The sequence below is a fragment of the Jatropha curcas genome, chromosome 9, assembly GCF_041381405.1.
Source record: "Jatropha curcas cultivar XTBG-Jc1 chromosome 9, XTBG_Jcur_1.0, whole genome shotgun sequence".
Classification (NCBI taxonomy): Eukaryota; Viridiplantae; Streptophyta; class Magnoliopsida; order Malpighiales; family Euphorbiaceae; genus Jatropha; species Jatropha curcas.
The window spans coordinates 18679234-18706870 of record NC_143159.1 but is presented as its reverse complement, the minus strand read 5'-3'; the positions used below and the strand labels follow the sequence as shown (position 1 = coordinate 18706870).

The window sequence follows — 27637 nt, the reverse complement described above, 5'->3', positions numbered from 1 at the left end:
CTCATGCTTGACAATTTTAGATACTTACACTTAGCTTCCATACAATGTAAACTGCTCTACTTATATATATATATAAATAACATTATTTCTTTTCTTGTTCTTTTTCTTTTTGATTTGTTTTATTGTTGGAAATCAATTTTAAAATCATCTCAAATCAAGTCAAACCAGAGGAAATCAATTAAAATCGGACCAAACCTTTGAATCGACCCCGTTTTAATTGCCAAGGAGGGGATGTAGTGTTGAACCGAACCCCAAAACCTTCTCCTTTCTTCTTTCGCGATCTGCGACCACCCTCTCCCACCACAGCCACCTCTTTAGCCATCTCCGGCCGATTAACGGCCAAAAGCTCGACGCCAGGTGCTACTAAGCTATCATCTGCGACCATCTAGCACCAAATAAGCTCCATTTCTTCGTTCTTTAGGCTCGACACTCAGGATAGAGAGCGGAAGAGAGAGAGAGCATTGATTCCGACCGATACTCGTGGCTTCCTGCTACTTTACTTCATTAGGTGAGCTCGAATCCTTCCTAACATCTCTAATAGATTCCTTTAATTAATTTTCCATTTTGATTTAGATTTTTGAAGATTGGAATAGTTAGGTGTAAATTTGGGAATTTGTCTAATTCGGTTAAACGAGCTAATTGAAGTTAAAATTGATATCAAAATTGAGTTCTAGATAAGATTTACTGTGATTTGATGTATGATATGCGAATTTCTGTATGATATGGATCATTGTTGAGATTGATTAGCCCGATAGATGGGCAATATACTTTTATGTAATGATTTCTGTGATTTCTACAGGTACATTTCATTATAACTCACAAACTTAATTTTAGTTACAATCTTGAGTGCACCAGAATCTAATTTTCAGTTCTAAATAAATGAATTTAGTTCAACTTTGAAGCCTAAGAAAAATAAAAAATGAACAACATACAAAAAGTTAATTGATAATATATTTTCTTTTATTATTGCAAGTTTGTTATTCTTTACTTTTGGAAGTTTCTCTTCCTATATTATATTAGTGAGTTCTTTTAAGGGAGATTCAAAGGAAAAGAAAGCATCATGAAAATTTTTCAACTTTTTCGGAAATTTATTTCGAAATAAACAAAAAATTAAAAACAAAATTTTAAATTATGACATTTCTCAGAAAATGACCCAAAGATGCGGTTTTATTGAAGATCTCAGAAAAATATTTTGAAATAATTGTTTTACTATGTTTGGATCTCCAAAGATGTCAATGCATGTCCTTTTGTTGTTTGTATTGCTTTCACACTTCGTCATTTTTTTTACTGTTTCATTATAAAATTTAGCTCCTACATATCTCTCTACGTGGAATAAGCTTGATCTGTGGTAGATTGTCAACTGGCTCTACTCTTAATAACCCCTTCACTTGCAGAAAAACAACGATCTCTCCAGATCTGATTAGGATAAACATCTACATGTCCTTTTTTGGGAGTATATTGGCATTGGTTGAACTTGATACTATGAATTTGGCAAGAAGAACATCTAAAACCACTTGACGTGCAACGCGATTTTTTTTTATTTTGTTTTTTGAATTTCTGAAAAATATGGATTACACACCGAGAAACGTGTTTGATTTGGAAGCATTTGTTGGGGATTTGACTGTCGAAGAGGATAACAGCAGGTAAAGTTGCTATACCTTTGTTTTTTGTTAATGAGTTGGAATTTTATGTGCTTAATATAGTCTTTTGGTTGTTGGTAGTGATGAAATCTCATTGGAAGGACTTGAGCAAGAATTGCAAGAATGCAAAAATGATGATGTAAGTTTCTTTAATTTTTCTTTTGCTATGTGAAATTCAGCTAACCTATAATGCTTGTTGTTGCTTCTTTGGGAAAGAATGACTTCAGGATTCTGAAGGCCTTGTATTTGCATATGCTAAATTTATTCTAGGTGCAATGTCCTTTTTATGTTGAATGGGAGCAATGTAGAATTTTATTGTTGTCTGTTATGGTCTATATTTCCTTTTCAAAAATTTTGGACGCACAAAAGCGAAATCAACTACTAATTCAAGTACAATAAATACTGAGTGTAATGAAGAAGAATTTGGAATTGCTTTCGATAGGGTAATTTAAGTGAGAAAGAAATGATGTTTGTGTAATCTAATAAAACAATGGCTTTTATTTCTTTTTGTAGTTATTTTATATGGGTTAGTAGGTTAGCTACATGAGTATTTAGGATTAATTCTTGAGTCTATACATATGCTTGTAATGGTTAAATATGATGTTTTCTAGTTATAAAATCCAAGCAGTTATGCTTCCTGATTCATCGGATGCAATTATCACCCTGGAGTTTGAAGCTTTTTTGCTATGGGTTATGTCCTTGATCTAGTTTGTGTCAGCAATATGTTTTATTTGCTTACAGTTTCCTCTGGCATTATGAAGATAACAGAATTTGCACTCAGTCAATGATTTCTTTGTTGCATAGGGACTATTCTTAGTTTCTCTGCATCACTTTATTTATATTTGATATAAGCATATTTTGAGTCGATTTTTATGTAGTTGTCATCTAATGGCCTCTGCATTGTGGTTTATATATTTTTCTTATCCGCTATTTGATGTAGGTGGTCGCAAACATACTGTCTAAAGGTACAACATTAAGAGACTACACAAAGGGGGTCGAGAACAATTTACGACAAGTTGAATTAGACTCTATTCAGGTCTGTAGCCTTTTCTTTTCTTAGTCCATGATTGTTCAGTGCATATTCCATCTGATCTTTACACTTGTGAAGTTTTTTCTTCTTCTTTCTCATGTGATGTGATCTCACACATTTATAAATTTATCATGTTCTTTAGCATGCATTCATGCTTTGGTAATAACATATCCAACATCTTTGCATTCAAAAGATTATATTTAGCATCTATGGTCTTATTTATGAGTTGTTTAGACTATTCAGCAAAATGTGGCAGCTATATTAATAGCTTTTAGCTATTCTTTCATCTTCACTTTTATTTAAGCCTTTTATATTTGCTTGATTTCTGTCGTTTCATGACTACTCTGATCATCAGAACCGCTATTATTTCTAACCATGCAGGATTACATAAAAGAAAGTGATAATCTAGTGTCTCTTCATGATCAAATTCGCGATTGTGATAACATCTTGTCGCAAATGGAAACTCTTCTCAGTGGATTTCAGGTATACTAGTTGTATATATATGGGGTTAAGTTTCACCAAATAGCATCCAATGGACCTACTATCTTTTGCACTCTAGTTAGTGATAATTGAGCATGCTTATTTTTATTTCGAAATCCCAAATTATATGTGCATTATGCAATTGACTATAGTCTTATCTTGTTTAATGGGACTTGAACTTTTGTTCTGTTTTTGTTTGAGGGACTCCTCTTATCAATCAAATCTTGTACTCTGTTTAGTTGTATTTTTTTTAGAACTTTTTAAATAATTAATACCAGTTATTTGCCATATGGTCAATGACAACGACCGGGTGAATAAAGATGATCATAGATATTCATGTCGAGAAATAAAAGAATTCCATACGGTACAACTCGTATTAGAATGGCATGAAAAGAAATGCAAACTTTGTTTTATTAATTGTACTTGGCAAGAAAAAATCTATTTATTCAAATGCTTCTGTAACAGTTCATGTCATTCTTTTCAATTGAAGAACAAAATAAGATCAACTTGAGCCATTTTAACTTTTGAGAAAATACTGAAGGATTCAAAGTTTTCTTCACTGAACTTGAGTGCACCCAAACCACATCTCCATTAGCTTTTTTGTTTTGAATATCACCGAGATACTCAACATTTATCAAACCAAAAACTAAAACTCTCCTTCCTCGGGGTGGCAAAGTCTACACATACCCATTTCCCATCCATACTCACCTTTGTGAATAAATAGGTCATTTATATGTCAAATGGGTCGTAACTCACCATCACCCCTTTGGTACCCATCACTGCTAACCCACCACAACAACCCATGCACCACTATCACCACCTTCTCATGCAAAATGCAGATATTTGGATTATGGAAATATTTTAGATTATCCAGCATGGTTTATCCATTCATACTATTCAGGCCTATTTAAGTGCTTGTTGGGCAAACTTCAACTAAAGCTTTCTTCTCCTTCCAATTTCACTAGAGATTTCTGACAGAATAAATATCTAGTTTCTGAAAGTAATTTAATTACTTCCAAAACTCCAAAATTGGCTAATAAGCTGTACAAATAAAGTTTATCTACCATGTTCATTTTAAAGTTTAAATGAACAGAAGATATCCCAACCATGTAATTCACAGCCTTTTTTTGTGATTTTTTTTCTAAGAAATAAAAGAAAAACTAAATACTAGAACATAATCTAATTACTTTCTTCTATTTCCCTTTCTCTTCCAAACACAATAACAAAAAAAAAAAAGTTAGATTATAAAGATATTTGCATGTTTCATTTGATGCTGAACACTTGAAGAAGAAAAATTTTGGGATTAAATTACTTTTGTAGCCATTGTTCTTCCCCTTCCCTCTCCCCTCTTCCCCCGCTGCAGGGGGTTTTTGGGGGGGAGGAGAGAAGAGAACTAGCCATTATGTTTAAAAAATGTCCTTTGGTTAATATATCGTCGTCTTTTTTGTAATTCTACATTCCATGGGCTGCTTGTTCTTTCTTGCAATTGAGTCTTGTTTCATTTACATCATTAATATTTGTGGAATTTGCATACCAGGCTGAGATTGGTTCTATAAGTTCAGATATTAAAATTCTCCAAGAGAAGTCTATGGATATGGGTTTGAAACTGAAGAATCGCAAGGTATTGCTGTTGTTTTGCATCATCTACTTTCAGTTTTTTCTTGACTTGTGAATGCTAGAAATTCTTGATAGTCTTCTACGTGCTGATGATGGTTACCAAACAACTAGTACTTGTAATCACCAGTTATTGGGTTGGCAGGTTTGACCATTGTGGTGATAGTTGTGTATAAAGGGGTAGGGATGGGGAAAGAAAGCGGGTGAAGAGGGGAGTGGGTAGGAATTGGGAGGGGTAAAAATGAAAACAAAAAGATGAATAGACTATTATATTTTTCCAATTTCAGAATTGATTAATCCTAATTGGGTGAATTACTGGGGGTGAGTTTTGACTTAGCATCAAATTTGGTAGCGAATCTAACTAGCTCTTTTGGGTGATAGTTTTTGGTGTTTCAATGGGAGAGATGGTTATGTACATCCATTTAATTGTTAAATATTTAATATGGAGGTCAAATGGGTACATGAGTAAAGAGTTATTGGTTGTTTTCAACTTTTTTGTGCCCGTCCAGATATATCCATTCAGCACTCTTAAATTTAGTCTTTAACAATGCTGAATTGAAGCAATTGAAGCTTGTTGCTGCTGTGGTTGTTCTAAGCCACTGATATGGGCTTGTGTTCCTTAGTTAAGAATCATGATAATTATAGTTTAAACTTCCTCTGAAGTATCATAGTTTGTCTATGTTGATTGTAATTTCCTTTTTTTTTTTCCCCGTTAATGCAATTTCTTTCTTGCAAAAAAAAAAAAAAAAAAAAAAAAAAATCAGCCTTTTCTCTATGTTATCAGTTATCTTTTATGCTTCTGATATCTATTGTTCCATGCCTTGTTGTGATAGGTGGCTGAATCAAAACTGGCCAAATTTGTTGAAGACATTATAGTCCCTCCTAGAATGGTAGACATAATTGTCGACGGAGAGGTACTATGTAGGTTTTATTCATTTCTCTACTTGATGTAATTTAGTTGTTCATTCATCTGGTTATCATTTAGTTGTTTCTTGTGCATACATGTTCTCTTCCCTGAAATCTTGAGCATCTGTTCCAGTTTGCTGAACGTAATACAGTTTCAAGCCCAATGACAATTCATTTCTGGTTGCTGTGATTCTTTGCTTAAGGCAGTTCTTAGAAATTTTAACTGGGATAAGAGTTCTAGAGGTGGATGATTTGGTGAGGAAGTGTACTTGAGCATTAATTCTCTGTATCGGGGTTCTGGTGAAGACTTCGAATGAAGCTTACTAATGTGAAACTAACATCCCACTAGATTTTCTCTCTTTTCATTCTAGTTCTGGCCTCATTTTATGCTTCTTTGTCAGAAAAAAATGTCTCTCTAATATTCTGCGGAGATACAGACAACAAGAAGATCTAGAAAAACAAGATTAGAGGGTCAACACTTTTTAAGTATTATGGACACATAAAATAGGGTGTATTTGGGATATATAATCCCTTCTTCTCCTTTTATTTGGTTAATTGCTATTCATCATTTTTAGCCCAAGCACCATATGTTATCTAGCTGTTGCATTATCTATAAAGTTTAACGATGCATTTGATTTTATGTGCATATGTGTTTTAGTGTTATGTTTTATAGGTTACCATCGTTCTGCCTTGTTTATTTCAGTCATGTGTTTATTTCAGTCATCGTTCTGCCCCATGTGTTAAGTTTTCAACTGTATTTGAATGAACTACATTTACTGGTTTCTTGAAGGAAGCAGATGCTTAAGATCCAATATTATTTGTGATTGGTCCAGTGAATATGGAAACTGTACTGTATTCCCTCTCTTGCATCTTCTGACTTGTTGGTGTGGAATTTTTGTTCAGGTCAATGATGAATATATGAGAACTCTTGAGATCCTTAGTAAGAAGCTGAAGTTTATTGAGGTGGATCCTTTGGTTAAAGGCTCAAAAGCTTTGAAAGATGTGCAGCCTGAGCTTGAAAAGCTTAGACAGAAAGCTGTTTCAAAGGTTTTTTACTGATGTTACATGATGATTTTGTGGTGTTGGTTAATCAGTTACATACTCATCTGCCTTCTATAACAATTCAATTTGCCTTTTGGTCTCTCCAAACAATATAATATACTGATCATTTTCACTAGTAGATATCATATGGTGAATTTGATCATATTTCTCTGAACTATCCTTTTGTTGTATGATTACTATAAAATGATCGTTCTTCTCTAAAACAGTTGTGACTCATAGTTATATGAGCTCTTATTAAAAACTAGAACCTTGGTTTTTAGTAATTCAGTACTGACATTTCAAATTGAAGAATTAATAGGGAGTGAAATAAGAAAACTAAGTCTAAAAGTTTTGGACTTTGCAAAAGTTGGCATGTATTTTGGGATACCCAGGAAAAACAGTGGACGACCTTTTCAGGAAAACAGCTCTATATTCTTTTTTCAATTCACTCCAAAATCATTTCTCTCTTGCTTCTTTTTCTCATCACTAGTTGGCTAAGGATTAACTTTACAATGAACAGATCTATACTTGTCAAATGATATTCACAGGTATGATCCAATCTTAGAGGCTGACTCTGAAAAATCACAAATTTGCTAAATTAATACTTGTGTTTTTGGAATCTGGGTGGAGATGGACTTTCTCTTGATAGGTTTCAAATTGGTCATCTGAAGATGTCAATTATTGATGTGTACTTCACTTCTGAAATGCAATTTTACTGCAAAGGTTGTTTGCAATTTAAAACTTTTCACAATCTTTTTGCAGGTCTTTGAGTTTATTGTTCAGAAGCTTCATGCACTAAGAAAACCCAAAACAAATATTCAGATTCTTCAACAAAGTGTTCTTTTAAAATACAAGTGAGTTGTCTCTATAACTTTCTTAATGGCACCTGTGAAAATGGCATTGGTTCTGTCTAATGTCTTAACAAAAATAGCTTCTGCATATTTGTTGAAGATGACATAAGTGTGTTGTTTATTATAAATAATTTTCAGTTGGCACTTATATCTATTCCCTGGGTATGCATGCATGCGTTGCCACACCAGTTTTGAAAATGCAGTAGGATATTTTTCATGTTTATATTAATGCAAATCTCGAGCTACCAGTGAAGTATATTAGATAGAGATAAATTAAAGTTATCTTACAGATCCAAGTCACAAGAAGGATTCGATATCCCTTTATATGTTGGGTAAGGTCTCATTGACTCTTAAGATCTCAATTATAAACCTTTCCTGGTTCCATGACAGGTTGTAAATGTTCATAAAACAGTCAGTAGCCGTTTCTTGAGATGTGACATGTTCCACTCCTTTTTATTTTTAAATTTGTATATGGTGTGTTATTCATGTTCTTATAATTTATTAGACAGTTATGTGGCTTCATAGGTATGTCATTTCCTTCCTCATGGAACATGGCAAGGAGATATATACTGAGGTTCGTGGAGCATATGTTGACACAATGAACAAGGTACGGTTGCTTTAACACTTATTATATGCTCTTGAATAAAAATTACCTAGGATTTAAGCAATGCTGCTTCCCATCAAATCATTCTCCTTGCTTATAAGGTGTCCTATAATTATCGGAATGATAGAATCATGGTGGTTTCCTAGTTTGTTCTTCTAAATATGCCAGATCAATGGCTGATAAGTATCAGAACGAGACATCCTACTTCAACAAGCAAGAAACATGACATTTTCTAACCAAAATCTGCAATAAAACAATTCTAAAATTCTCTGTACATGTCATAACTGCAGTGAAACTTGTCATTAGCTTTTATTTCTTTCAATATATACTATTTTAAAAAGGAGAAAAATTTGGTTGCTACTCTTTGGTGAGTGGTTAATCATTTTTGCCTCATTTATATTTAATACTCCTTTTGTCTCGTGTATCACACATGATAAATGTGGGGGGACTGCCGATAGAATCCACCTCACTTTGTTCTTTTTTTTTTGTAACCTCCTTTTTTTTTTTTTTTTTTTCTCTTATGTGGTCCTTGCACCTATTGTTCATTCTGGAGAGGATAGTACCTGAAATGTATTCAACTCCAAGGAGGAATGAGCAGACCTGGAACCCTCATGTCTTTTTATGTCCTTTTTACTACCCATCCTTGGTGTTTTACTTCCTTTCAAAGCTTAAAGCAGACTAAGTTGCTGGCAAGCAGCTTTATCCTCATTTAAATGTGGGCTAGAACAAGATCAATACTTAGATCAAGCATGTTCATAGTGGCATACATTAATTTCTGAATAGTAAAAATGGCTTCTCCTGTAAATTTTTCTCTTTTGATGAAGTTTTGACTGCATTTTTTTTTTTTACGAGATCAAATTGGTAGATTTTAGAAGTATGTATATTTTAATTTTGATATACTGCAGTGAGTTACTTGCTTCTGATGCTATAATTGGTTGTGAATCCCACACAGTAGATAATTTTTTTAAGTTGTGAAATTTCTTACAATTCTGCTTCAGTGCTTTTTGTTAGACAAAAGTCTTTCTTACTCTCTTTTTTTCCATATCTATCACATGATCACATTTCAACGGCTAAATACATCTTGCACTCCTTAGGATCATAACAAACTCATATAAGAGTTCTCTGTCAATCCTTTTGTGCTTTTTTGCAGGTTTTAAGTGCACATTTCCGTGCTTATATTCAAGCATTGGAGAAATTACAGTTAGATATAGCAACATCTAGTGATTTGATTGGTGTGGAGACCAGAAGCACTGGTCTTTTTTCGAGAGCAAGAGAACCGCTAAAGAATCGATCAGCTGTTTTTGCTTTGGGGGAGAGAATTAATATCTTGAAGGTTTTTGATTTTCCTTACTGGTTCTGAAATAATGATTATCCAGTTATTTTCCTGCCCATAAATGAAATTTCTATCATGATTCTTTGGCATTGACTGCCAATTCATTTGCCCCTCTAGAATTTTTCCACTGAAACTTCTACCTCTTCTTTTAACTTTTGTCATGCAACAATTTATTGCATCATAGACATACTTTTAGATCGTGATATATTTCTTTGATTGAAATGAATTTAAGGGTTTTTACTTTGTTCTGTGGGGTTGCAAATTGTAAGTTCTTGGTTCTTTTTCAGTGAATTTTTGATTGTTTTCTGCTTTCTCCCTGTTTATATGATATAGATGGTTGGCTAATCTCTGAGGAAGGGTAGATCATACTCATTCGGTTTTCTGTTTTTTTATGATTTGGATCTTCTATATTAGAGTCTTAGTTCAGAGACTCTGATGTCCACTTCAGTTGACACTTAACTAAGAGTTTGAAGTATATTGTGGATCAGTATTATACAATGCCAGAGACTGGTTGATAGATAGATAGATTAGGAGGCCTAGGTTTGCTCAGCCAAAGTTGTTTTCTCTTGGTTTGGATTGAAAACATAATATGAAATGCTGTTTGTGGTTTGTCAGAGATCTGGGATCTGACATTTAATTAGAATGGAAGAACCATGAATCGTGTTTGATCTGGATCTGGATGGAGAGCAGTAACTAAGATTTTCAATGCATTGAGGCATCTTAGAGATGAACTTTAGTTCATTGAGAAGCTTGTTGAGTTAGCTGCAAGTAATAATCGATTATGCATTTTAGATAAACAAAGGTCAGCACTCCCAATGGTTGCAAGTAATAATCTATCATGCGCCTTCTATGCACATGGCTCATGTGGCATTTGGTTTTATCTTCATAAATGTCTTTATTAACAATGCCTTTGTTGTGCAAATGTCCTGGTATTGTGTTTTTGGCAATTATTCCTTTGTCATATGGCTAGGGCTTCAAAGAAACAGGAAACCTTCATGGGGATATATGCATATTGCAGGCAGTGAAACAGTCTATTCATGTTAAAAGTTGCAGCAGGCTTAAATTAATTTTCATATGAGTTGAACTAGCTCTGTTGTAGCGCTGCATTAGAAGGATGAAGCTCATCTTGTGTCTTCATTTTAATTTCTTTTTTTCATGTTGAGAAAGGATGGAGACGTCTGGAAAATAACATACTTTTTTCCTTTACTCCCTTTTTCCTTTCTAAAAGTGGCATGGTGCGTCTATGCGTGTACCCATTTCTTGGACATTAAATGGCATTTTATTTAGGCACAAGTCAAATGCAGGAAGTAGGGAATGCTATTTAGAGCTTGTGCTTAGTATTACTGGAAATGCACTAGCAGCATTATAAGTCAAGCACTAAGGCACTTTAGCAACTCTTTCTTACGTACTATGCTTGCATTGTAAACAGATATTTGGCTGAAAAATCCAACTCCAGAAAGAGAATGAAAATGAGGGCTGGCAAATAATTTGCTTGAACTGTATGTAGATGCTAAAAATTTTATTCATGAAAAGTTAACTTTGATTTTTTTGTTTTTTTTGAGGATGTGCTTTGTGTTATGGGTTCCTAGAGGCTTTAGTCTTGCTCACTGTTGTTGTCACGCTGGACTCCAACCACCAGAGGAATTGTCCGCTTTGGATCAAGCCAATTCCATCGGAGGTCGCCTGTCCTAGACTTTCTGTTAAGTGAGCATGCTTAACCCTGAAGTTCTTCCAACTTTCTAAGCCATTTCACCAAAAGGCGCCTTTAATAATTAGTTTCCCCCTTTTCGATATATGATCTGATTCATTCTTGTATCCCGCATTCCACTACCCATAGCTAGCTTACCATCCTAGAAGCTAGCCAGGAGTTTTCTTTTACCCGCTCTCTTAGGATCGCTTTGCTGGGTCGGAATGTCACAGGCCCACCAGCTTCCGCGTTGTTTGTCCTCGAACCATACATCTACTAAAGGGGTCCGGCTTTGATACCACTAAATGTAACACCCACTGCCCAGTCCCGAAAGATTAGACGGCGAACGCTACATTCGGTACCGGAGGCTCCATTCTAACTAACGTATCAATCTTATAAATTAAATTATAAATTGGGAGTGTTTTGTATTCACATGCTTTAGCAAGCTCAATTTTTAAGGGAAACTTTTGCAGTTTTTCTGTAGGATTTTCTCAAATCATTTTCAAAATAAAAATAAAATTACTTGCTAAACTAGCGAATACTTAAACACTTCTAATTTATTATTTAATTTATAAGATTGATATGTTAGTTGGAATAGTGCTTCCAATACCGAATGTGGCATCCGCGGTCTAATCTTTCGGGATTGGGCTGTGGGTGTTACAGTTGTTGAGGTTTTAGTCCTTTTTTAACTTATTTCCCCTTCTCTTTTAGCTGCACATTGTTTTCCGGGTTAATTCAACTGTTTTCGTCAAGAGAGTAAAAATTGTGGGTGGGTATAGGATGCATTTGTTGTACATTAATTATTTATGGGAAAGAACTTTTGACAAAGTACTATATTCCTCAGTTTAACAGTGAGAATGTCTAAAGCTTGCTAAATAGAAAGAGCTGTTTGATGTATTTTTATTATTTTTATCATTCTTGATAGGATATTTATGACAGGAAATGCAACTTTTGAATTCTTTTCATCAAGTTGTATTTATCATTCTAATTTTAGTTGATTTCAGGAAATTGATCAACCAGCATTGATTCCTCATATAGCTGAAGCCAGCTCCCAAAAGTATCCTTATGAGGTCCTCTTCAGGAGTTTACACAAGTTGCTAATGGATACTGCAACTTCTGAGTATGTATAGTTGCTTCCCTCCTTGATTTTGTGTATCTATCAGGGAATGCCATTCATTTGCAGTCAACATTTTCTTCATTTTGCAGGTATCTATTCTGTGATGATTTCTTTGGTGAAGAATCAATATTTTATGAAATTTTTGCTGGTAATTATGAAGAATATTCCTTAAAAGTTGCACAAGTGTTTCCAACACTAACGCTACAATGAAATTTGTTGGAATTTAGTAGTTAATTGTGCAGTAGGATTGTGGTTTACTCTCCTTGGAGCAAGATTTATGATTTTGAAGCTTCAAACCTTTCAGTGACAATTGATTAGTGAAAATTCTGTCGTTTTCATTTTCTTAGAAAAGAAATTTAACAACTGCATGGCATCGAAGTCCATCTTTTAGATATTTCCAACTCAACATTGTGTGTATTTATATATATTATATAGCATTGATTATGTGACTACAGATCTAACACATATATATTCATCAGGTCCATTTGCTGTTGTTGATGAACACTTCAATTCAATACTACCTAATTGTTATGATGCCATAGGACTCATGCTTATGATTCGCATCATACACCAGCACCAGGTGATAATCCTTTCCATGGCTGTGTCGTGTTAAGCTTATCTCTTAAGTATCAGAACACCAATTGCTAGATCATTATAGTGCTGGCCATGATATGTTGTTTTGGATCTTGGTTATGAAAAATAGTAATAAATAATCAATAGGTGACAGCCAACTTAATATATTCTGCTGAACTGTTTCGTCTGGCCTTGTGTAATATAATTCTCTTGCTGGGAATTTCAACCTTATATTTCTTAGCCGGAGCTCAATCTATAAGTGGGACCATGTTTTGGACTAGCCAAAATAAGACGTTCCTCTAGAAGTAATAAAACCAGATGGATTAACTATTTGGGGCTGGTTGCCTCGACCTCGAGCTCTACCTCTACCAACAATGGTTGGAACAAAATTAAAAAAAAAAAAAAAAAAAAAAATCTGCAGCAATTTAGGATCATTTGCGCTCTAATACCACTTGACAGAGGGAAAAAATTTAGGGCAAATGATTCTCAACAATTAGACTAGAATAGGGTGATTGTGGTTGGAACATAATAATATAATTGGTCTCGAAGAGAACCTTAGAATCAAAATTATGAAGTATTAGAGAAATTAAAATACATATGCTAACTATTATTATCCTATTTATAGTAGTTAGGACAACTCCTAATTCTATACTGAAAAGTCTTCCTAATTAGTTAACATTCTACTAGATAAGGATCCTAAATAAAAAACGGAAAATGAATAGTTCATGATTAATTAACATACTCTAAAGGAATCCTAATTAAAGAAGGAAAACTAAAACAAAAATGATAATCTAATTTGGATGCTTCTGGATCATCGCAGCTGTGCCCAACCATGCTTGGCTTTACCCATAATGAAACCATGCTTGGCTTTACCCTATAATGAAACCATGCTTAATTTACACAATCACATAGTAACCTGTACCTGCTACCTAACCCGCTAAGAAATTCGCTGACATAGCAAGATCTTAGCAGAAGGAAAAAGAATACAATTTTCCTTCAAAATTCAAACTAACTAAAGAACCTAACTAAATCCTCAATCATTAATACATTCTTTTTTCCTTTGTCAACTTCTAGCATATAAAATGGCTACTCTACTATGGTTAATTTTCATATGGATTCTGCCCGTTTTAAGAACTTTACTGATTCACCTCTAAAATGAATACACACTTAGATTAGAATGCTTTACAAACGGTTTGAATTTTTTTTTTTTTTCAATCCTGATTTATTTGCTTGTCTGTTTGTTCTAAGAAGCACCGACACTTCTGTTTTGCTGAAGTACTCACATACATGCAAATGACACTTGCTGGAACTTTTTAATGTTGTTAATTCTGGGACATGGTTTAGGCATGTGAGGGACATTGGCATTGCAAGGACATGCCTAGGACATGGCTTAGATTCTTTTTGAGAACAATAATTTAACATATTTAACATAGTATATGTGTGTGTATATTTATTTATTTATTACCATGTCACTCCCATATTGTTAGAATCTGTATCGGTGTGTTCACGTCTGTGTTCTGTGTCCATGTCCCTGCCTTGTATAAGTTGACAAAGTAATCCATGAAGTATCTTATTGCGGAATTTCAATGTGTTTGGATTTTGTTGTATGTATGCAAATTCAGACCCAGTCTGTGTCAATTGTCATTTTTCTTTGGATTGATCTACTGCTAATATTGATTTCATTTTGCAGCTTATCATGTCTCGGCGTCGTATTCCATGCTTGGACTCGTATTTGGACAAGGTCTGCTATCTTCTTATGAAGTTAATGAATAACAAGTTTAGTAATAGTGAAATGCTTGCCTTGGGTAATAAAAGATGCTTCTACAGTATCCTTTTCCAGTAATGTTTTCCAACCATGAGGAGCCATTAATATTCCTGCTAGAATATGGATCAATTATGAACATTTGAGCTATTGATACTATTAACACATGTGAATGTGTTATTTGGAGCTTGTTATTTATAGAAGAAAAATATAGGAAAAGGGAAATAACTGATGATATGCATGCAAATGGTGATGCTTGCCTATTGCAATTTTGTTTGGGGTCTCTCCTACAGTAATTTCTTGAATGACCACAACTAATGATAAACATGTTTCTAATTTTTTCAAGTTCCTAAATGTAATGAGCAGGTAAATATAGCGCTATGGCCCCGTTTTAAGATGGTATTTGACTTGCATCTTAGCAGCCTGCGCAATGCAAATGTGAAGACGCTGTGGGAAGATGATGTTCATCCTCATTATGTCATGAGGCGTTATGCTGAATTTACAGCTTCTCTCATCCATCTTAATGTTGAATATGGAGATGGGCAGGTTTGATCCTTTTGGAATGTACAAGGGTGTCTTTCTTATTGCTCTTCCTTTTTGCATCCATTCATGTCATAAATACTTACATTTCATTATCCATCTATGCGTGCAGCTTGAACTGAATTTGGAACGGCTGAGAATGGCTGTTGATGACTTGCTCATCAAGCTTGCCAAAACATTCCCCAAGGCAAAACTTCAAATTGTGTTTCTCATAAACAACTATGATATGACAATTTCTGTGCTGAAGGTAAGGATTGATATCTAATTTCTATTTTATATATCTTCCTCCACAGGCTGTTATTTAAATTGTCTGAGAAATAATTTTAGATCATTTAGGTGCCATTTGTTTTATTAAGTCTTTCATTTTTCTTTTTTTTTTTCCTTCAAAAAAATTTTTTTTTTCTTAACTTAGAAAACCATTTTTAAAATAGAAAACAAATTTTATGAAACCACATATAAATATAAATTCAAAAAACTAAAAACACACAATTGTAACAAACTGGCCCTTGGTAATTCTTTTTGGAACAACTGCATAACTGTTATCTGATATGATATCTACGGGTCTTTATGCACTGATTTAGCAATTTTGTGATTTAAATTCCAGGAAGCTGGTCCAGAAGGTGGAAAAATTCAATTGCACTTTGAGGAACTGCTGAAAAGTAATACAGCATTATTTGTGGTATGTCACTGCTGATGAAAGAAAACTGCATGGTTGGTGTATAATTCAGATTTTTTGAATTGAATTATTTATCTGCATATTTTGTTTACTTTATTTTTCTCTAGTCTTGCATTTATGAGCATAAAAGGAAGCTAACAGGTTAGGAGAATTGCTTCCAGAAACAAACTGTAAAGGTGATGGTTTGCATCCATGGTGACAACTGCCTTTTTCTTTATTACTTGCTTCCAAAGAAAAAGCTTCAACAGGAAAATATTAGTTTTGATGAATCAGCATATTGGTTTTGGAAAGAAATATATATGTTTGATCTACAAATAGCCATTGAACATATCACTTGATCTCTATGCAATTATTGAACTTCAATTCGTAACATAAAAATGATTCTGTTTGGATTTGTTTTTAATTGGGTCACAGTTGCTAGGTTATTGTCATGATGTGGCCAGGGTTTTGACATGCTGGCCAATTGAAAATGTTTTATGATCAATTTTTAGTTGAACTAGATAAAATATTAATAATTTTTACCTGGCCATTGTTCAAGAAATTCAGCTGACTTCTCCTTTTGAAAATCCTGTTAACACTCAAATTGACTCGTATGTTCAATGCCCAGAACGGGATTAACCCTAGTATGTACAAAGTTAATGGAAACAATCAAATACATTGCGTTGGTTGTGAAAAATCATTGAGTTAGCTTGTGGGATATTTTGGGAATTGGGATCAGTCACGGGACATGTGCCTAGTTGACAATGATCCTTAATTCAATCGAGTCTTTTATGCTTTTGCTTTCACATTTGCATTTCTTAATTGATTTTCTCTACCTGCAGGAAGAGCTGCTGCTGGAGCATTTTAGTGACCTCATTAAATTTGTCAAGACCCGAGGCTGTAAGTGTATTTCAAGAAATGCGTTTTGTGAGATCTAGCTAATTATTCTGTTAGGCTGTGTTTGGTAATGCCATTATGGAATGCAATATAATGTAATTAAAGACTAATGCAAATTTAGACTAAAAATTTTTTTGATTACATTATATTACATTCCATTAATTTGAGATTTGGTTTGTGTTCTTGGTCTATAAGTAAATAAAGATTTTAACTTGTAACAGACAAAAACAGAGTACGGCATTCTTAAGCAACTCAAATTCATCATAGGACCAGTTTCTTTTCATATTAACAAGACATGACTCTAATTTATTTTAAGGAGATGACCTTATTTTGTGAGCTATGATCAGCGGAGGATCCAAGTTCTGGTTCTGAGAAGCCGATAACAGTTGCGGAAGTTGAGACAATTGTGAAGGATTTTGCAAGTAGATGGAAAGCTGCAATAGAGCTGATGCATAAAGATGTTATCACTTCTTTCAGCAACTTCTTATGTGGTATGGAGATCCTGAGGGCTGCATTGACCCAGCTGCTGCTGTATTATACCAGGCTCTCCGATTGCATAAAGAGGATCGTCGGTGGGTCTGCATTGAACAAGGATCTTGTCTCCATTTCTTCAATCATGTACGAAATCAGGAAATATTCTAGAACTTTCTAGATCATTAATGTGTACCTGTTGAGGGATGAGTTGAAAGAGTTGGCATGCCAATTTTCGGACAACAGAAGCAATAAACTGAAGCAGTTCCAGTTGAAATCGAAGCTAAGCCTGTTCTAGAATTGTTGTTGCTTTCTACGAGTATGTGGCTTGTCTGATTTTTCTAAAGATTTTGTAACCGGTAACGACATTCTTTCTATATAGTCTTAATATCTTAAAACATTCAAAATCTATTACCGTATTTCAATAACATAAATATTTAAAATCCATCATAGTTCTACATATTTAATGCGACTCGTAAATGTAAAATTTAAGATAATCAATACTTTAGATTTTTTTTTTTTTTTTTTTTTTTTTTTTTGCATTTTTTAATTTAATCATTTTCTATTGGAAAAATGAAAGTTTAAAATTTTTTTTAAAATTAGTTTTTTGTGTTTCGATCAGAACCTGTTCACAAAAGCAAAAAACCAAAATACTTCGAGATAATTTTACAATTTTATAACGTTTTAACATCTTTTATAAAATTAGTTTGTTTTTTTGTAAAAGTAGGCCATTTTTTGTAAAAGTCTGGTTAACTACAATCTAGCTTCCGTTTCTTTCCGTAAAAGAATTTACAGGAAAATATTTCTATAATTTTCTGTTATTTGGGGTTTTTAAGAAAACAAGTCAACAAAAAATATTTTCCTGGTTAAAGGAAAATTAAGTCATTTTTAAAGCAAAATAACTTTCTATTTTTGAGATAGCAAAACATTTTCCTTATAAATCTATAATTCTTTAATTTATTAATTATTATAGTCACTGTGTCTAGCCACCATTTACCATCGGCTTCCACCACTTGCCGTCACCACTAGCCACTGGCGGCTTTTTCATAATTTATATATTTTTTTGCATTTTTCTCATATTTAACAATAAAATTTTTAAATTATAAAATTATTATTATTATTCATATTTTTATGGTCTCATGAGGTAAAAACTTTAATTTTTTAATTAATTTTCAATATTACAATCAAATAACGGAAAATAAGTCATTTAGAAAATATTTTTCAAGGAAAATGTTTTCCATAAAAAATATTTTTTAGCAAGTTATTTTCCTGCAAATTATTTTACGGAAACAAACGGAGCATTATTCTACTTCTTTCATTATTTTGTAAAAAGATAACTATATTTTATAAAAAATTGGTATGCTTTGTGGAACCAATGTAAATAAGAATATTTTTTAAACAATGGTATTTTTTATCATATATTAAAAAAAATAAAGTATGAATAATTTTTAAAAATTTATTATTTTTATTAATTTGAGCTACATGTGGAGCAATGAATCCAATCTTAGGCAAATATAATCTAAGGAGTTATTTAAGCAATTACCACTTAAATTGTTCTTTTATTTTTGCTATTCAGTCTGTTTTCGGTAACAACTTTTTTAATAGTTCTAGTCAAAATGATAAAGTATGAATTAACTTTTTAGAGGTTAAGGTAATATTTTATGAAAAGTTAAATCATGTAACGTTTAATTTTTAGAGTTTTATAAAAAGCTACCTAAAAAGTTAATGGCTAAACGATGCTAAAATAGTTATCAGCGGTCAAAATAATTAATAGACCCTTAAGCTCCTCTGAACTCACATTTTACTTGCTTCATGTTATTGTAGAAACTCCCCTTTTCTTTTCGCCACTCGGTTGCATCCTCTCACTAGACATGGCCATTTCTCAGTTTTTGAAACTGGAACCGCTGGTTTGAAACTGGAATCAAACCATTGGGAACCAAAATCAAAACTGGGGCTCTATGGTCCGATTCTGGTTTCAACATTTTTGGAACTGTGAATCAACGGTTCTAAGAACTGGTCAGAACCGGTGATTTTTTCAATCGGTTAGAACTGATGGTTTCAATAGCTCCAACCGACGGTTCTATAAGAAATTTAAATTTTTACTCAAACGGCTGGAACCGGCAGTTCCATTGGTTCGAACGGCGGTTCCACTCTGTTTCAACAGTATATATATTTTTTTATTTTTGCAAATATTTTGTGCAATTTCCAAATTACCCCTCCTAACAACTATTAACGGCTAGTGGGTATTTGTAGAAAGTTGATTTTGTGGATTTAATAGAAATACCCCTTTCCATTTATAATCCCTCATACAAATTTATCTCTACTCTATCTACACTATATTATTCTATACTCTACAATTTCTCCAATTTTTATTTATAATTGTTGTCCAAAATCTTGTCAAATAATGTTTCTGAAGTCCAATCTCCAATATTTGAAAAATTTATTGTCAATTAATTTTTTCCATATCTCGATCTCTGATTATTCCCTCTAATTTTTTTTATTCAATTTTTCCGACCCTTACATATTATTATTATCCAATAATAGTAAGTAGAGAAAATTCAAGTTTCGCAAAGGGCATGGGAAATGTTGAAAAAAAATACAAAATGCATCTATACCTGCAAATAACATTTTTCCAATTTCTTAACGGTTCCAACATTGATGGTTCCGGCGAATTCTCTGACCGCGAATCACATAATTATAAAATAAAAAGTTAGTCAATATTTTTTTTAAATATAAAATTTAAAAATTTGTGAAATAATTTCTAAAACAAACTTTGAGAAAAAATTTTAAAAAAAAAGCTTCAACTTAATTTTTTTTTTCTAAAAAAAGGTTTGAACTTATTTTTGTTTTTTGAAAAAGGCTTTAACTTAATTTTTTTACATATCCTCTTGTGATTTAGACGAATCAAAATCCATGCTTTCAAAACTCTTATTTTTGTTGAATATTTTGCCTCCAAATGCTTTCAAAATGATCCATAATCATCTGCTTATTTATATAGAATGTCCCCACAATAATTACAAATTACATAAAAAATTTGTCATTTTTGAATTTCTTCGTGAAATGAAAAGCAAATATGTTGAAACTTGTGTCTTGCTCGTCGAATAACTTGTGTTCGTGTACCTTGATCTTCCTCTTGTCATAAGTAGTTTTTATTAATGTCGGATTCTTGAGTTGGAATTTTCAAACTTTCATTTAAATATCTCTCAAAATCAAATTAGTTTGGTTTCAAACCATAACCGGAATTGAAAGTTTCGGTTCGGTTCCGGAACAGTGGCCATGTCTACCTCTCACAATCGCAGAGCAATAGCGCCAATCAAATACTCCACTAGAATAGCGCCAATCTAATACTCCACCACGAACTGTTGTACCTTTACACTTATCTATCAGTTGCTTCTTTATAATTTCATCGAAACATCATGGAAAGCACAAAAGAGGGAGAATCTATTAGGTAATTTTGATCGTATATATGAAGCTCTTAGAGTGGTTTAACATTTCTTCATATAGTTCTCTGTAACTTTTCCTCTTCCATAATCTTCCTGCAATTCTTCAAGTTCTAGTTTCATCTATGCCTATCACTTTTCTTTTGTAGCAAACAAGTAGAGCGAAATGTCTTTGATTTCATCTTCCACTGTCCCCCCAAAAACAAACTATGATGTATTCCTTAGTTTTAGAGGCTCTGATACACGCATAAATTTTACTAGCCATCTTTATGCTGCTTTAAGGCGAAGTCATATCACAACATTCGTTGATGATACTCGCCTTGAGAGAGGAGAAGAGATATCTCCAAATCTTTTGAAAGCTATTGAAGAATCAAAGATGTCAATCGTCATTTTCTCCAAATATTATGCCTCCTCTCGCTGGTGTTTGACTGAACTTGTGCATATAATCGAGTGTATGAAGTCGATAAAACGGATGGTTTTACCAATTTTCTACCATGTAGATCCAACTGATGTTAGAAACCAAACTGGAATTTTTGCAGATGGGTTTTTGAAAGTTAAAGAAAGATGCGGGGATGTAGAGATGATTGAGAGGTGGATCTCTGTTTTGAAGGAAGCAGCCAATCTATCTGGATGGGATTCAAACAATTACAGGTAACACCTTTCCTTTCAGAATAACGATATACAGCATTTTCTAATTAAATAAACACTGTTTATTACTTTGAAAATTCTTGAAGGAGTATAATTTTTGATATTCGCAGTATTTCTTTAAGAAGATTTGCTTACTTCAAATGAGTTTTCATGACTTATTTTATCTATCTGTTGTTATGATAATTTAGATTTAACATAAATACTTAAAATGAAGTTTATTTTTAACAAAATATATAGTTCCATTGACCAAGCAATTGGATCCTAATTTAATTTCCAAATAATTATATTAGTTCAATTCCTACCGAAATCCTAACTGAACGTACAAAAACCAATGAAATCTAAACTTACCCAATGATAATTTGAACCAAAAATGCTAACACAGATATGGGAAACAAAGGACAAAGCAGCCCAACATTTCTCTATGTGAAAGTCTCATCTTTGCCTTTTGTGTCTCTGTTTTTGTAAATTTTGGCTGCTTGAAGGTGAATACAAGGAATTGATCATCTTGGTTCACCAACATCAGTAGAAGGAACTCAATTGATCATCTTTCATGGTTGCCTTAGTCCTTCCTGTTTCTTTTTCTCCTCCTCTTCATTGCTCTGATTTTTCTCCTTACATAAGAGCTCTAGAATTATCATCTTACAAACTTAGAGACTATTTGATCTCTGAAATTTATATTCATTATTGTTTTCCTATTAATGTACCAAACTTCAACTTGAAATCTCATAATTTTAATTCAATACTTGGAGAATTTTTAACTTATATAACTATAGTTTTTATTAAAAATGATTATTATTATTCTATTTAGGATACAGGTTGTTTATTCATTTGAATATTCTTACAGGAATACCTTATTTTTAACATGTGATATTTGTATTTTTTAAGAAGAGTTGCTTGCTTCAAATATGTCGTTATAGCTTTTACCTATCTGTTATTTATAACCTTGACAGTAATCCGGTCAATAAGTATACAATCCAGAACATGTTTGTACTTGATAGGTCAGAATTAAACCAATAGGTCAAAATTTTTTACTTGTCTTTCTAATTTCTTTTTTTTTTTTGAAGAACTTAACATACATCATTATCGTAGAGGTAGTAGAGAGAATGCTTTATATCAACAAATCCTTGTTATAGATGAGTGGTTTCTCAAATCTAATTTAAGTATAACAGAAACATCCCAAGTTGTTTATTTTTTTTTTAAATTGACCATTACAATATCAAGTTTCTGAATTGTTTCGACTAATTAATTTATTTTGTTTATCATGTTGGTTAGGAGTGAGTCAGAATTATGCGAGGCCGTTGTCAAGCAAATTTTGAATAAGTTATATCCTGCATACTATAGTGCTTGCAGCAACTTATGTGGGATTGACTCACACATCAACAAACTCCTCTCTTTCTTATCTCTTGGTTCAAAAGATGTTCGGTTTATTGGAATTTGGGGAATGGGAGGAATAGGAAAGACAACTATTGCCGAAGTTCTCCTTAGTCGAATATCTGATCAATTTGATGATTGTTGCTTTGAGAGCAATATTAGGGAAAAATCAGAGAAAGATAAGCCAGTTCATTTGCGTAAATGTCTTTTTTCCAAACTTCTGCAAAATGAAAATTTAAGCATGGAAATGTATCATGTAATTCCAACTTTTGTTCTCGATATGCTTAGACGGAAGAAAGTTTTCATTGTTCTCGATGATGTCAATGATTTTGAACAATTAGAGGCTTTAGCTGGAAATCATGATTGGTTTGGTCCCGGAAGTAGAGTCATTGTAACTAGCAGGGATAAAGAAGTACTCAACAATGGAGTTGATGATATATATGAGGTCAAGGGATTAAAAGATTCCGATTCTTTTCAATTATTGAGTATGAAAGCCTTCAAACAAAAGCATCCTCCAAAAGATTTTATAGAGTTGTCAGTAAGGGTAGTAAAATATGCTAAAGGTGTTCCATTAGCCCTTAAAGTTTTGGGCTCTCATCTATGCAAAAGGTCTCAAAAGGAATGGGAAAGTGCATTGGATAAACTAAAACAATTTCCGGATTCTAAGATTCAGAAAATCTTAGAAGTAAGTTATGATATGCTGGAACAAAATGAGAAGGATATATTTCTTGATATAGCTTGTTTCTTCAAAGGACAGGATAAAGATTGGGTAGAAGATATACTAAATGGAGGTGGTGCTGCAAGTATGGGGATAAATCGTCTGAAAGATAAGTGTCTCGTTGTCATTGATAAAAATAAGTTAGAGATGCATGATTTAATACAAGAAATGGGTCAGGATATTGCTCGACGAACGGATAGCCAATTATGGAATTCCACAAACATTTATGATACTTTAATAACTGAGATGGTAAGATATGAAATTTTTTCCTCTTTCATACAGGAGATCTATGAGTAGATATGTGCTAAGATGAAATCATTTTCTTATTCTTAAAAAAAAAATTACATAGCACTCTTTATTTTTGTCAGGTATATTATTACCGCACAACTTCTAATCCATGATTTTTCAAAACATAAATCAAAGGCCAATATGAAATTGGAGTTTGGTTGTTATTTTATCCTTGTCTGTCATTTTATGATTGTCATTAAAGTTTTAGATGTCTAAGCTTTTGATAATATTGTATGCTCATTGCTACTCACTATTAATTTGCTCTTGTTTATTAGATGAAGGAAGCAGTTGAAGGCATATTCTTGGACATGTCTAAAATTGGAAAGGTACACTTGCATCACACAGTCTTCTCGCGGATGCCTAACTTAAGATTGCTAAAATTTTATAGGTCTTGGCCTCGGTTAAAGGACACAAATATAGATGCTATATTTGAAACTAGTCAAACAAAGGAGCTTCAATTTCTCCCCAATAAGCTAAGATTACTCCATTGGGAAGACTATCCATACAAATCTTTGCCGTCAAACTTTTTCATGGAAAATCTTGTTGAACTTAACATGAAGGGGAGCAAGGTCGAGCAACTATGGAATGGAAACAAGGTGTGCTTTTGAGTATATATATTTTGCTATCTTACAAGAAATATGACGTTAAAGGTCACTACATTTTAAGGTTATATCTAACTTGATCATAGAACATTAATGTAACGTGGAAATGAATTTAGTGATTCATATCACATTTAATTATTTCCCTTATGTGGACCTATGTGTTTGATAAGTTAATTTAAATGGGTGAGCTAATAGTTTAAATAAACTATTTTGATGTACAAAGAAATGAATTTTAAAAAATAAAGTTTAATGACTAATCTAAAAAAATTAACCTTTTCTAATGCAAGTAGAAATAAACTCAATTTTATAAGTCAAAAAAAGGAATAGAAATGATTCTCTCACGAGGAACTTATTAAATTATAGTTTGTTCTATTATTAATCCAAAATCTTGTGTGCGCATTTTTTTTTAAGATTTAAAGGATTGGTTTAATATGCAGTGTCCTCAAAGGTTAAAATGGCTTGTTCTTTCTGAATCCAAACACTTGAAAAGTCTTCCAGATCTCTCTTCGGCTTCAAACCTTGAGGAGATTATCCTTTCAAGTTGTAAAAATCTAATCGACATTCCTACATCCATTCAGTGTCTGCACAAACTTGTTGCTCTTGATCTGCATGGCTGCGAGAAGCTGCGGACTCTTCCAAAACTTGCACAGTTGGAATCTCTTAGGTTTCTTTGTCTTGTTGAGTGCTCAAATTTGCAGATGCTTCTAGAGGTACCAAGAGGAATAGAAATATTAGAATTAGAAGGTTGTGGGTTAGAAGAGTGGTCTCAAGATCATAGATTTTTCAGCAATCTTGAATTCCTAAGTATTCAGCAGTGTAAAAACCTTCGAAGCCTTCCTAGTATTTATTTGAATTCTATTGAGAAACTTAGTCTGAGGTATTGTTCAAGTCTCAACAAGCTGCCAGGAATTACAGGAAATAATATAAAAGAGTTAGATTTAAGTTACACTGCAATAGAAGAGTTGCCATCGACAAATGAACGTCTCTCTTCTCTTTATGAGTTAGATGTGGAGGGGTGTAAAAGGCTCGAGAATCTATCAGTCAACATTTGTCTATTGAAATCCCTTGGAAGGCTTAATCTCAGTGGCTGCTCAAAACTTAGCAAATTGCCCGATTTACATGGTTTGTGCTATTTGAGACAGTTGTTTCTAAACAACTGCAATAAACTCGAAGGTTTGCCCAAACTTCCAAGCCAACTAGAAGTACTTGAAGCAAGTAATTGTAGGTTGCTGAAAACTGCAGTATCATGCATTAGACCCATAGAACCTGGGCAACTGAGGGGAGCTGCTTTCAAATTTAATTTTGTGAACTGCTTAAATTTGGATCAGAATGCACGTAGCAATATCATGGGAGATGCGGAGCTGAGAATTAAAGAAATAGCTATTTGCATGGTAAGCCTTTGAGCCTCTTCCTACCCATTTTTCTTCACTGCCACTAAGGCACATATATAAATCTCCAATTTTCTTGTTTGTCCTTTTCTTCTTCTATTTTCAAGGTAAAGGAATTGCAGCTGTTTTATCTTGATTTTGATCTTGCTTTACCTGGAAGTGAAACTCCAGAGTGGTTCAGCTTTCAAACCCCAGGATCTTCATTGAATGTTGATCAGCTCTTTCCATCTAACTTTATTTCTACACTCCTAGATTTTGCTTTTTGTATTGTTGTAGAGTACCAGGGTCCTGCTGTTACCCTCAAGGAATATTCTCATTTTTATCTCTTAGTTACATGTAAATGTTGTCTCAAAACCACAAAAGGAAACCGACAGGCTACAATCACTCATTATATATATCATGGCTGGCCTCCCTTTGAATCAGACCATGTGTACCTCTGGTACAACCACCCAGAGACTCGTGACCTGAGCGGCTGGCTCAGACAGAACCGTGACAGTGTCTATGAAGCCTCGTTCCAGTTCGAAGCAAAATGTGTACATGGAGGAAATGTAAAATTGAAGAGGTGTGGCGTCCACCTGTTGTCCGCTGGAAATGAGAGTAGAAGTCAAGCAACAGATGTAAATTTCATGTGGAAGAGCCTACAAAGCGTGAGAGACAGTCTGCACTCCAGACTCACAGTGATCTACGAGGAAGAGGAGCAACCGCCGACAAGATTAAAACAACTCCCCAGATTTTATAAGCTACATGGGTATAGGTAATGTTTACTTAAAAATTAATTTAATGGTCCATATATTTTATACTTAAAATTCAATCATACAATTTTATGTTCTGTAATTACTTTTTAATTTGGATTTCTTTCTATTCCTTGAAGATTAGGCTTATGTATTTATTTAGTTGGATTAAAATAAGATTAATTAGTCAGTGACAGTTTTATAAACGAAATCTTTTACATATACAGCTGTATATAGCACAAATAATCTGTACTACTTCTCAGTTACACAATAATAGAAAATATTCTCTCTTTATTGTTTTCTTTCCTTTTCTCTCTACTGTGTTCATGGTATCAGAGCCAATTGCTCGATCCAAGGAGTTTTCTTGAGGGCTTTTGATCATGATTGACTATTTTGTTGATTTTCTGTAGTAGTCTTTGGTAATATTCGAAGATGGTGGAGATTGGTGAACGAATCCGACTGGAGAAGCGAGTTCAGGAACGGCAAACACTAACTCGTTGAATCGCACTGGCTATGGTGATCCACTTAGTCTTCAAAGTTCTGATAATCTTGGTACGATGCTAGTCTCTTCTCCTTTGATTGTTAGCAATTATTAGCAAATTGCAAATTAGGTTTTATTAATAGAAGAAGAGAAATTCCAATTGAGGGATCTGTTGAATTTGATTTGTGGCAAAGATGTGATTTCATGGTCACATCTTGGATCCTTAACTCAATTTCGAAGGATATGGTGGAATCCTTTCTTTATACCACAAATTCAAAAGAACTTTGGGATGAGCTTGCTGAGTCGCTGAGAGCAATGGACCCATGGTATATCAGATTCAGAGAAACATTGCGTCTGTCTCATAGGCCAATGCTTCAAGAGGCAAAATGAGCTTTTATTTTTACAAATTATGAGGAGGCAACTTCAATATTTTATAACTTTATTTCTTAGAACATTGTTCCATTTCTTGAATTCGAAGAACAGAATAAATATCCAATTTAGCCTTTAAAATTTGGGGAAAAAAAATTCTATTAATTTCCTTTATTTTATTGACAATTAAACCACTAAATTTTATTTTAATCACATATACATCACTCGTGTCTTTTTTTTTTTTTTTTTTTGGTTAAGAAGAAAGAGAGCACTTTATTAGCAAGATAAATTGTCTTTTACAATAAGAGCTTCTACAGCTAGAGGAAGCCCAAACCAAAGTTGGACACATGCATAAGAATAAGATGAAAGCTCAAACCAAAATTGGACACTACCATAAGAA

The 27637-nt window shown here is 33.3% G+C and overlaps 2 protein-coding genes across 4 annotated transcripts; both read left to right on the top strand.

Annotated features, from left to right (window-relative positions):
• Positions 1-225: 225 nt before the first annotated feature.
• Positions 226-17648, top strand: LOC105628894 (vacuolar protein sorting-associated protein 52 A). Its single transcript, XM_012210377.3, has 20 exons — positions 226-508; positions 1395-1643; positions 1722-1779; positions 2581-2676; positions 3052-3153; positions 4688-4771; positions 5598-5678; positions 6574-6717; positions 7474-7565; positions 8088-8169; positions 9317-9499; positions 12191-12306; positions 12393-12451; positions 12783-12883; positions 14567-14617; positions 15005-15184; positions 15291-15425; positions 15783-15857; positions 16676-16733; positions 17078-17648. Exons 2-20 carry the CDS (start codon positions 1567-1569, stop codon positions 17380-17382), a joined length of 2079 nt encoding a protein of 692 aa, XP_012065767.1. The 5' UTR covers positions 226-508; positions 1395-1566; the 3' UTR covers positions 17383-17648.
• A 2862-nt stretch (positions 17649-20510) lies between these two features.
• LOC105628892 (disease resistance-like protein DSC1) lies at positions 20511-27378 on the top strand. Of its 3 annotated transcripts, XM_020677262.3 has the most exons (7): positions 20511-20649; positions 21181-21292; positions 22562-23627; positions 23942-24262; positions 24706-25659; positions 25764-26410; positions 26798-27378. In XM_020677262.3, exons 2-7 carry the CDS (start codon positions 21222-21224, stop codon positions 26808-26810), a joined length of 3072 nt encoding a protein of 1023 aa, XP_020532921.1. In that variant the 5' UTR covers positions 20511-20649; positions 21181-21221; the 3' UTR covers positions 26811-27378. The 3 variants fall into 3 exon arrangements, with proteins under 3 accessions (XP_020532921.1, XP_012065766.1, XP_012065765.1); XM_012210376.4 differs by lacking the exon at positions 20511-20649 and having other exon boundaries at positions 20656-21292; positions 26801-27378; XM_012210375.4 differs by lacking the exon at positions 20511-20649 and having other exon boundaries at positions 20656-21292.
• Positions 27379-27637: the final 259 nt, after the last annotated feature.

Excerpts from the sequence above, each read along its gene's own strand:
- LOC105628894 (XM_012210377.3), top strand. The coding sequence starts at position 1,567 with ATGGATTACACACCGAGAAACGTGTTTGATTTGGAAGCATTTGTTGGG. Across the intron at positions 7,566-8,087 it reads AGTGTTCTTTTAAAATACAA|GTATGTCATTTCCTTCCTCA; the intron begins GTGAGTTGTCTC and ends GTGGCTTCATAG. Across the intron at positions 12,884-14,566 it reads GCATCATACACCAGCACCAG|CTTATCATGTCTCGGCGTCG; the intron begins GTGATAATCCTT and ends TTCATTTTGCAG.
- LOC105628892 (XM_012210375.4), top strand. The coding sequence starts at position 20,808 with ATGTCTTTGATTTCATCTTCCACTGTCCCCCCAAAAACAAACTATGAT. Across the intron at positions 23,628-23,941 it reads ATACTTTAATAACTGAGATG|ATGAAGGAAGCAGTTGAAGG; the intron begins GTAAGATATGAA and ends CTTGTTTATTAG. Across the intron at positions 25,660-25,763 it reads AAGAAATAGCTATTTGCATG|GTAAAGGAATTGCAGCTGTT; the intron begins GTAAGCCTTTGA and ends TCTATTTTCAAG.